The 10,771-nt window shown below is 36.5% G+C and overlaps 1 protein-coding gene across 1 annotated transcript; it reads left to right on the top strand.

Annotated features, from left to right (window-relative positions):
- The first annotated feature begins 2,424 nt into the window (after positions 1-2,424).
- Positions 2,425-4,108, top strand: LOC145067698 (uncharacterized). The gene is made up of 4 exons (XM_079014776.1): positions 2,425-2,961; positions 3,042-3,282; positions 3,369-3,409; positions 3,497-4,108. The coding sequence occupies exons 1-4, from the start codon at positions 2,425-2,427 to the stop codon at positions 4,106-4,108; spliced, it is 1,431 nt and encodes a 476-aa protein (XP_078870902.1).
- The last annotated feature ends 6,663 nt before the right edge of the window (positions 4,109-10,771 follow it).

Here is a 10,771-nt window from a genome sequence, read left to right as displayed (position 1 = left end):
CCATGAAGATGGGTTTACAGTCTAAGGATGTTCTTAGACCGTAAACTCATGTTTACTCCCCATTTGCTACGATTTTGGTGTTCTAAGTCCTTTCATGCAAGCCTCTAAGTCATTGCTAAGCATTAGAAGTGGTTTGGAAGGGTTTTTGGGCACCAAAACCCTCTTTCTAGGTGTTTACGGTTTTGGGATGCTCCCAAGACTGTAAACTCTTGTTCTTGGGGTTTTTGGATGTTTAAGCCCCGAATTTTCAAGTCAAATGGGTTAAACAACAAGCTAGGAAGGTTAACTTACTGATTTGAAGCTTGAAGGGGCGATTTTTGACCAAAACTCGTTTTGTAGAGAGAGAAAGTAGAGAGAGTGTCTAAGGTGGGAAAAAGGTGGGAATGAAACCCACTCAACTCTTATATAGGATGGAGTTTATGGCCTGGTTGGGGTTCACCTGACACCAATCGCGAACGGGGTTTTTCATGACTACCGTTAAACACGGTAACATTTTAAAATTATACCACCTTAATTTTGGTTCGCTTAACGAATATTATTTAAAATATTCCAACGGGTTTAATTCCGGTCAAAAATATTTTTGGGATAAATTTGGCTACTTTTTTTGACGTAATTAATTTTGACGTTAAAACTAACGAAAATTTTTGGGTTGTCACACTTATAGACCGACCTCGTGAATGAGGCCTACTAACGGTAAGACTGGCTTGCTCTTATACTTACATACATACATATATATATATATATATATATATATATATATATATATATATATAAATTATTATTATTAACCTATAATACTATAAAGTATAAGGGTTGAATTTTAACTTTTAAAATTCTTAGGGATTAACTTGGAATTAAAGTATTCATAAGGGAAAACTTTATAAATTCTAAAACTTGAGGGCAAGTTTTGTAGCTATTCAAAACTATTCAATTCCAAAACTTATGTGTTTAAAGTAGTTTTAATTCAAAAAACTCTTCAAGTTGCATGACTTGAGGACAAATTATGGGAGACTTTAAACTATTAAAATAATATGAGTTTTCTTTATTCATAACCTATGGAAATATTTATGAGTTTTATGAATCTTAAATGTGACTTTTCATATAACTTGAGGAAAAGTTAAAAAAACACATTTTAGAACCAACTTTTAGATTAGTTTGGATTGAAAACAACAATTTCACATAACTTTTCTATTAATCTAAGCAACTCATAAGAACAAGATAATTCAATCAAATTTTTTCATGTAATTAGCCTAACCATTAAACTAATACAAAACATGAATCTATTGACAATTATCTTTGAAATTGGATTAGCATGAACATTACCACATCAAAAACAGGTTTATAAGTTGAAAAACAGCTTAAGTTAATGTTCCTAGTCCAACCAAAACAGTCGAAGATATGTTGTCTGGGGGTCCAACTCGTCGAGTGCATGAACCAACTCGGAAAGTTGGATGAGTTTAGCCTTGGACTCGTCGAGTCCCTTCATGGACTCGGCGAGTTTGCTTAGCAGACAACAACAACAAACTTCAAATTTTCAGCCAATTTTGCAAGTATAACAAGAAAACAAGCATAGGCTTTAATACCATTGTTGGGTTATGAGCATTTTAACACCCCTAAGTGTACATGCAACCCTAAATACCTTGGATCTATGTTTTCTCTATTATACATGCAAATATGAACATTCCAAGGTATTATCCTAACTAGCATACAAAACATTGATTCATATGGAATAATATAAGTTAGAGGACATACCTTTTAATGTAGCTTGATTCCATGGAGATTAAGAGCCTAGTGCCCCAAGTATGACACCTCAAATGGTTCACACAACACCAAATACACTTAGAATAACTTGAGAGAAATGAGACACTTCATGAAATCGGCTAGCCCTCACCATTCCTTCATAACCAATTTTTGGAAGAATAAGATGTTTATATAGTGTGTCACAATTAGGGTTACACCATGTAAACCCTAATTGCCATGGCCTTTCATTTCCATGATCCATGGGTACAAAAAAAACACCATGGAGCATCCTATGGGTTTTAGCCCAACTTTATATTCCATGTAGCTTTAGCCCACTATACAAGTATGGATGATTTACACAATTAACCCATATATTTAATTAGTATCCTTTTGATCACATAATTAATTCCAAATTAATTCTTAATCAATACTAATTAACTAATCTTATTAATATATTAGAGCTTATAATATATTTTAATAAACCTTAAGTGTTATTTCTCTCATTTTAGTCTATCCAAATGCATGATGCCATGCAACCCAAATGGACCATGCCAATCGGATCAAGTACATACCAAATATAGTTATGGACTTAGACACTAATCCAACACTTTCAACCATGAACATAGATACCTCCAAACAAGAAATGTTAGATCTGCAACCGCAAAGTTTATCTCTAAACAGATAATGGACCAGATTGAATCCAACCCAACAATCCGAGTCAGAGCTCTTCAAGAACAAGTTCAAAAGGAATATCAAGTTGGATTCTCTATTCACAAGGTATTCAAGCCCAAATATATTAAAAAAAAACTTGTCCAGGGTGATTACAACAAGCAGTATGATGTTCTCAGAGATTACATCCTGGAGTTGCAGTCTACTAATCCAGAAACCACTATAAAGTTAGAGTTTGATTTAGAACCCAACCTAAGTGCTGCCACAATAAGGTTTAAAAGGATGTATGTGTGTCTAGGTGGAATGAAGAAGGGGTTTAGAGCTTTCCTGAGGGATTTTCTAGGTTTTGATGGGGCATTTATGAAGGGCCCTTTCCTAGGACAAATTCTAACTGCAGTTGGGGTAGACTCCAACAATGGAATATACCCCCTAGCTTATGCCATTGTTGAGACTAAGAACACTGACAGTTGGAAGTGGTTTCTTGAGTGTATTGGAGATGATCTGGACCTATATGCAAACTCAAACTTCACATTTATAAGTGACAGACAAAAAGTTTGTACTTTGTTGTTTATATTTGATATATTTGGATGTACTATATTGACTATGTTTTAATTCATTTACACGGATTGCAGGCTGCCATTTCTCAGTTGTTCCCATATGTTGAGCACAGGTTTTTTCTCAAGCATATACATAACAACATGAGAAAAACATGGAGAACTAATGAGTACAAAGAACACTTGTGGAATTGTGCTACAGCTAGAACAGTACTAGAGTTTAATCATATGATGAAGGAATTCAATTCATATGATATAGAAGCTTATAATTGGTTGAAGCAGATTCCCCCACAACATCGGGCAAGAAGCCACTTCACAGGTATATACTTCAGCTTCTGAATTTACCCTTTTGTTGTAGTATTTCTTAGTATATGTTTGATCCTGACATTATTGTGGTGTTTTCAGGTAGAGCAGTTTCAGATATGCTTTTGAATAATCTTTGTGCAGTTTTTAATAGAAAATTTATTGAGGGAAGGGACAAGCCACTATAACCTTCTTGGAGTACATTAGGGAGTATATGCAATTTCATAAAGGTGCAAACCAAGTGTGTTGGTCAACTAACCCCATCTGCAACAAATATCATGAAGAAGAATGTCAATTGGGCATCTCAGTACACAACTAGGTGGAATGGGTTAGATAAATACCAAGTGCAAGGGCCATGGCAAGATCAACATGTTGTTGAGATGGTTGAAAGAGTATGCAGTTGCAGGAAGTGGGAATTAACAGGACTCCCATGTAAACATGTCATTGCAGTCCTAAATGACAAAGCAGATAATGGTGAGGAGGTTGGAGAGCTGCACACTTATGCCCACAGGGTGCACTTGCTAGAAACATGGAAAGTAGCTTGTATGTACAAGGTAGAGACTATGAAAGGTCGAGCAATGTGGCCTATAAGTGAATGCCCAATTAAAATCACACCTCATCTACACCATAATCAGCCTAGAAGGCCTAAGAAAAAGAGGAGGCAATCTGTTGAGGAGAAAATCCAGAAGAAGGGAGACAATGGTGCTAGTGGGAGTGGGAGTCAAATCCATGTTACTAGTGGGAATGGAAAGCTTACAAGAAAGGTTATCAAAGTAACTTGCAGCAAGTGTAAAAATAAAGGACACAATGCTAGAACTTGCAAATTCCAAGGGGGTAAGTGATGGGATTTCATGGAATTTTGATGTATGTAGGGGTATAAGTGTCTTTTTAGGATAATGTTATGTTTATGTGTATTGTATGTTTAGTACTTTATGTGTTTTGGGGTTTAATCAATATGGATGTTATTTTTGGTACTTGAAAGTGTACCCCTATGATGTATGGGAACAATTTAGATTGGATTTGATGTAATGACTTATGTTATGTCTAATGTCTTGATGTTCTTCTCATGTATAATTTCATGTTGTTGAACTTGACCAATGTGCCCTTTTAAACAAAACATACAATTATCATTGATAATGTGTAAACGGAAGGATTTTGAGCATTCTAACACTCCTAAGGTGTACATGCAACCCTAGAAACCTTGGATCTATGTTTTACTAATATACATGCAAATTTGATTTTTCCAAGGTTCTTAACCTAACTAGCATGGCATGGGGAACTTGAAACATAAAAGCTAGTAGGAGAACATACCTTTCTTGTTGCTTGTATTCCGTGAGAACCTTATGAGCCTAGCACCCCTAATGTAATGCCTCAAGTGTTTCACACAACACCACAACTCTTGGAATAACTTTGAGAGAAGTGCACACACACTCAAAATTGGCTAGCCCTCTTGTTCTATCCTTAGTGCCGATTTTGCTAGCCATGGAGCTTCTTATATAGTGTGCCACATTTAGGGTTACTCCATGTAAACCCTAATGTGCATGGCTTTTCATATTCCATGATCCATGGGTTCATAACCTCCATGGACTATCCATGAAGCACCTTATGGGTTTTAGCCCAATTCAATAAACCATTGATCATTAGCCCACTATATAAGAATAGATGATTTACATAATCAACCCCATATATTTAATTAGTCTCCTTTTGATCACCAAATTAATTCTAAATTAATTCTTGATCAATACTAATTAAATAATAATATTATAAATATATTAAAACTTATAATATATTATTAAACCATAAGTGTCCTTTCTCTCATTTAGTCTATCCAAGTTTCATGATGTCATGCAACCCAAATGAACCATGTCAATCGGGTCAAGTACATTCCAGAAATAGTTATGAACTTAGACACCTAATCCATCAGTCTCCCACTTGGATAAATCTAATAACTATAACTGGAAGAATGACTTCAGGTACCGATCAGCAATCATAGCTCTTTCAAAGTCTTGCGGAATTGAGATGATGGTGATATGCCATTTAAGATAAGTGATCATATAATCCTCTGTTCTAGATATCAGCCGGACAAATACATGGAACAATGTCAAACTTATTGTCCAGCAGTTCGTTTCCCGATTTCTGATTTGTTTGACATAGAACTTAATCGAACACATCAATTTAGTTCGGACCGGGCCCGGTACATAGGCCAAAACAAAATCATCAAGGGGCCCAAATATCGCTTTTGATCCAAGAAGGAACAGATAAACTTAGACTCATATGCTTGTTCTACTACTTGTTGAATCATACACAAAGGCACGTTTTATAACATCGAGTTACCAATGCGTTTTCATGCAATCAATGTATAACCAACTCATAGTCAACAACTCATATCTCTAGGTTTGAAGACTTATATGATATTTCTGTCTCACGGTCACTCGAGAAGAAGTGATACAAGTGAGTGTGGGTTGAATCCAATACTCGAATCGCTATTCTAGGAGTACTCATGAACACTACAACCCCTTTGTCCCAGACAACCTGTAGACCCTTCATGACAGTCTTGCCTCATTACCTACTTCCAAAGTATGATTGACTGTGGATGGTTTGAATAATATGATATACCATAACATAATTATTCTGGAAGTCAAAACATGCAAAAATGAAATGATAGTAAACGATTGACAGAAGACCCGGTTTAAGGTAAAGACCCAGCCTGAATGATGCGCACGGAAGTACCCACTAATTTTAATATTTATAACCTAACAAACTTAGACTAACTATGCACTTATAGACAATGTACCTAGTCAGATTACAGTATAGCTTAGGTAAGTCGGGTGTCGATCACAGGGAACGGTGTTATTAATTACTTTATTTACTACTAAATTAATCTAATTATTAACAAGCTAAAAGGGTTTTTATCTAATTTTGAAAGTTTAGATGAACTTAATTCTTTAACAAAAAGTCAATCAATAAACAAAATACTTATGTTAGTTCGAATCCACTTTCACTCAATGGTTATACATTAGCTATAACTATTACTGTTGGTGACCAATTAAGAAAGTATTAGTAATTTAGTTCTAAATCTACTAATTATTAATCAATTCATGTAATTCTATTTATGTTCATACAATAGTTAACACATAATCAATTATTAAATAAAATTGGAGCCATGAAGATTGATTAATCAAAATACAATTACAGTCATAATATGAGTTCTCTAACACAACTTAATTTAATTATTCAATTACTAATCTAAGATTGGTTTGATCTTAGCTCCAATAACTAGTGTTCACTATATTATTAGGTATTCAAGTTCATGCAGAATTGTGTTCACTAACTACACAGAACAAGAATTCAAAGCAATCAAATAACTAATTCAAGCATGTTAGGTAAAATCAATCAACACAAGCATATCACCAACAATTAAAGTTAAATCTAATGCATTAAAACCATGAGTTCCAGCTTCATCTAGCTAGCAGAAGCAACTAGATTTAGCTAGACATATTAACAGCTAAACAAACAAATATTAAAATCCAAAACATGTTAAAGTGTACCAAACTATGAATCAATTTATGTACTTCTACTTCCTTGGTGTTGAAACCAGCTTCCAGGTCTTCTTCTCCTCTGAATTTTCGTCTCCAGGAACCCCTCTCAACCACCACAAGTCCTCCAAGTCGTAGGGTTCAAGATTGTATATATATTCTGAAAAATCCCGTGCCACGTCGTGGTTATCTATGCCACGTCGTGGTTATCTATGCCACGTCGTGGTTTTTAACAGATTCCGTAGCGGGCAAGGACTCCTTCTTTACGTAATCTTGTCTTCTAGAATATTCATGCCACGTCGTGGTTAACTCTGCCACATCGTGGTTTTAGCGAATTTCGTGGCTTTCTTTATCTTTTGCACTCCAAACCTCCAATGTTCCATGAATTGTCGAATTTGGTCCCTTTCTTCGAAAATACTTCTAATTGGCTGCAAGTAACAATTTAAACTCATAAATATCATTATTCTATGCAAATAACCAAAATATATAAAAATGTACTTAAATATTGCCTAAAAATATGCATAAATATGGCAATATCAAAATACCCCACACTTAGGCTTTGCTTGCCCTCAAGCAAATCTACTTATTTAAACTCAAACTTTCATCACTAGCATTTCATAGAACAATCCAATTCCAGCTCAGCCATTATGCCAAGACATCAATGCATGCATTTGTGTCTAAATTTTTCCTAAAGTACCCCCCATACTTTAAATACTCACAATCTTCATAAACACTCGCCCACTTCTTCCGAACAATGCTCATTTTATGCATTCCTTCGAATCCATCCGCAGAAAACCTCCTAACCTCAAGGTATTTTTGATTGAGCAACCCAAACATACATAATCTAGACAATTACAATTTATGATACCACTATGGAGCTCTTTTGGAATTCTTCACTTCTTTGATATTTGATCTTCGATTTTTGGGTATCTTCAACTTTTGAATTTCTTTGGAATTTTGTTTTTTTGTTCTTCATACTTTGACTTTGATGCTCCAAAAATTCTTCAAACTTTTCTTGTAATTCTCTTTATTTTCTTTTTAACATGTAACTCACTTTTTTTTCACTCAAAACCCTACATGCTTAAGTAGGGGCGCTCAACTTCAACCTTTATTGGTTAAAGATAATAATTTTCCTGGATACATTTCTGGTACACGATGCTAAACATATTGCATCCTTCAAACTAAGCGAGGTCTTGTTTTTGTTCCATGATTTCACTAAAATAAGGGAGGCCACAAATTCACTATAACGTGTATTGGCTCAACTAAACATTTGAGCTCTTATCGGATCATCCCATATAACACTGACAACTACAGTTCAAATTATTATTACTAGATTTAATTATTAAAAATTTCTAAATTTCAAATTTTTACCATTATCTAGCAATTTACTTTTTCTACCCCCTACCCCACACTTGTTTCATAAAATGCCCTCATTCTATGCATAAAATAAAGCAAAATTAAGAAAAGGGGAGAAAAAGGAACAAACTCCTTTAGGATAGTGGTATGAGCATCTCCAAAAGCGTGGCAAACGTGTATCTCGAGCATGGACCTCTCCAAAATATGAACTTGGGGTTGAAATTATATGTAGGAAGAAACAAGGCAAAATAGTCTTCATAATGATCCCAAGAAGAAACAGGATAAGCCTCAAGGTAAAACACACTAAGGATTGTCAAAACGAATAGTAAATCATAAACCACGTGGCGGTGCAAAGAACTACGTCGTGACTTTTGATAAAAGCGCGAACATAATGCATCATATTTAGCACGCCACGACATGGTAAAAGAAGGCCACGTCGTGCAAACTGGACGGTAGGAAAAAAATCCTCATAACTGTATTCATCCTAGCAGCATGACCAGTATCGTAATGGGTTAAGACTCTTCTATGTAAAGATAGTTTCCTACTTTAACCCATCTCCCTTCAACGTACCCCACACTTATCTTTAATTGTGGGGTTCGACTCATGACTTTAACCGAACCTTGACTTGACTAGACAAACACGACTCTTGACTCAGCCTTACTTGCTTCTGAAAATTCCAATGCTAATCTGAAAAAGGAACAACCCAAAAGAAATAAAAGAGTAGCATAATAGTTTAACAAAGTCTTACATAAACAAACCAAATTCAAACATAAAAAAAACTACTTAAAATAAAACAAGAAAAAAAACTAAATAAGAGAAGAAATCAATCATCATCCCCTCGTCCCTACACTCCACTCGGTCCTTCCCCATCATTCCGCGGATTCCAAAGCTCCTCCCATGTTGGAAAATAAGGATAATAAGGTGGCATAGATGGCGGCCGGGTCACACCCAAATGTGAATAAATACCCTCAGTAAGTTGTGTATGATAAATATCATTTCCCCGAAGGTTGTCCAAATAAACCCCCACCCGACTCTGAAAAGGGTCGGTGGGTACTCCTTGTACATGCTGTGGAGCAGCACGCTCTCTTTCCATCTCTCCTCGAGCTCGAACATTTCTACGCCGAGGTCTGGCTGGTGGCTGTTGCTCTGGTTGCACCTCCTCCTGCTCCTCATCTACTGGTGGTATAACAAACCCGCCCCCAACATTAACTACGACCCGCATAAGCCCCATAACTTGACGCGACAATTCAAAGTCGGGAAAACATGTCAGATTTCGCACAAACTCCGGAGATAGAATATCCTATGAACGAGCCGGGTGACCAAATGTCCTCCCGTGATTGGACTCCCTTGCCAAGAACTAACAGGTTTCCTACTCATGAACCTTTCAAGCATGTACGGCAAGTCACAACAAACTCCCAGAGTAATGATACTCCATAAAAAGAGCAAATTCTGAATTGAAACTTTGTCACCATGATGCCTGTGGTTAATGGAGAAGGTAATAAGGCGATGCAGGAAATGGTATACGGGGCTCCGAATTTGCGACTCACTAGAATCACGAGCATTGTACTCGTGATTGGAAATAGTTCTCCAAAACCGAACATCCAATAGGCCGGAAGTAAAATCCCGAACACACCCAAGTAAGAATGGTACAAAGAACGGAGATTGGGTTTCTATTTTAGTATAAAGTCCCATTCGCCAAACAAACTCTCGAAGGCTGCACTCCCGATAAACTCCGCCTAAACGGAAAACCAGCGCCCTGTTATAGTCAAAGTCGACAGTCCTCTCTTCAAAACCAACCGTAGCAAAGAACTCTACGGACAATTCCCAGTAAACGGGTTCTTGGATGGCAAAAAGATTCCTCCACCCGTGACAAGTAAAAGTAATATCTAACCCCTCATACACTTTTGTCCAGTAACGTTCCAAGTCAGAAACCAGACCCACTTCACCCAGCCATCCCCAATCTACCATGGGGGCGATCGCAAATTCTCTATTATATAACCACCCCAATTGGTTCTCGTACGTAGTCAATAAATCCCGAGAAATATTTTGAGGAAATCGATATAGAGGACGAATGCTTGCCAAATTAATTTGGGCATCTTCCTGTGGAGCATTGCGTCTTGGAGCCATTCCTGAAAAGAAAAGAAAACTAAAAGAAACAAAACACCCAAAGTAAAAAAAATAAAACAGTTTATGCTTGACCAGGAACCACGTCGTGGCTGTTAACGCCACGTCGTGGTTTCGTAATCGGGTCATGGTACATAGGTCGACTTCACAGAGTCGATTTTAACCAAAATTAACAGTTGGGGTTTGTTCCTATTGATAATCTAAGGTATGTAATCTAAAAAAAATTCAACGAAATTCGACAATTTTGTTTTGCACATAAACCCTAACCATAAAAATGTATAAATTGCAAGTACCATCTACAATGAATGGGTGAAACACATACCGTATGGAGTTAAAAGACAAGAGATGCGAGAAATTTGGAAAGAAATTTGAAGAAATCGGCTGTGGGGGCACTTGGTCTCCGTTCGTGAGGCAACAAACAAGTGTGGAATAACTTAGTGGTCAAAGGGTTAAAGAACTGGTCCCCCACCCCCGAGACTTTTTAAAGGA

This window comes from Lactuca serriola, chromosome 8, assembly GCF_051521515.1.
Source record: "Lactuca serriola cultivar US96UC23 chromosome 8, Lser_US96UC23_V15, whole genome shotgun sequence".
Taxonomy (NCBI): Eukaryota; Viridiplantae; Streptophyta; class Magnoliopsida; order Asterales; family Asteraceae; genus Lactuca; species Lactuca serriola.
This window is presented reverse-complemented; position numbering and strand designations above follow the sequence as displayed.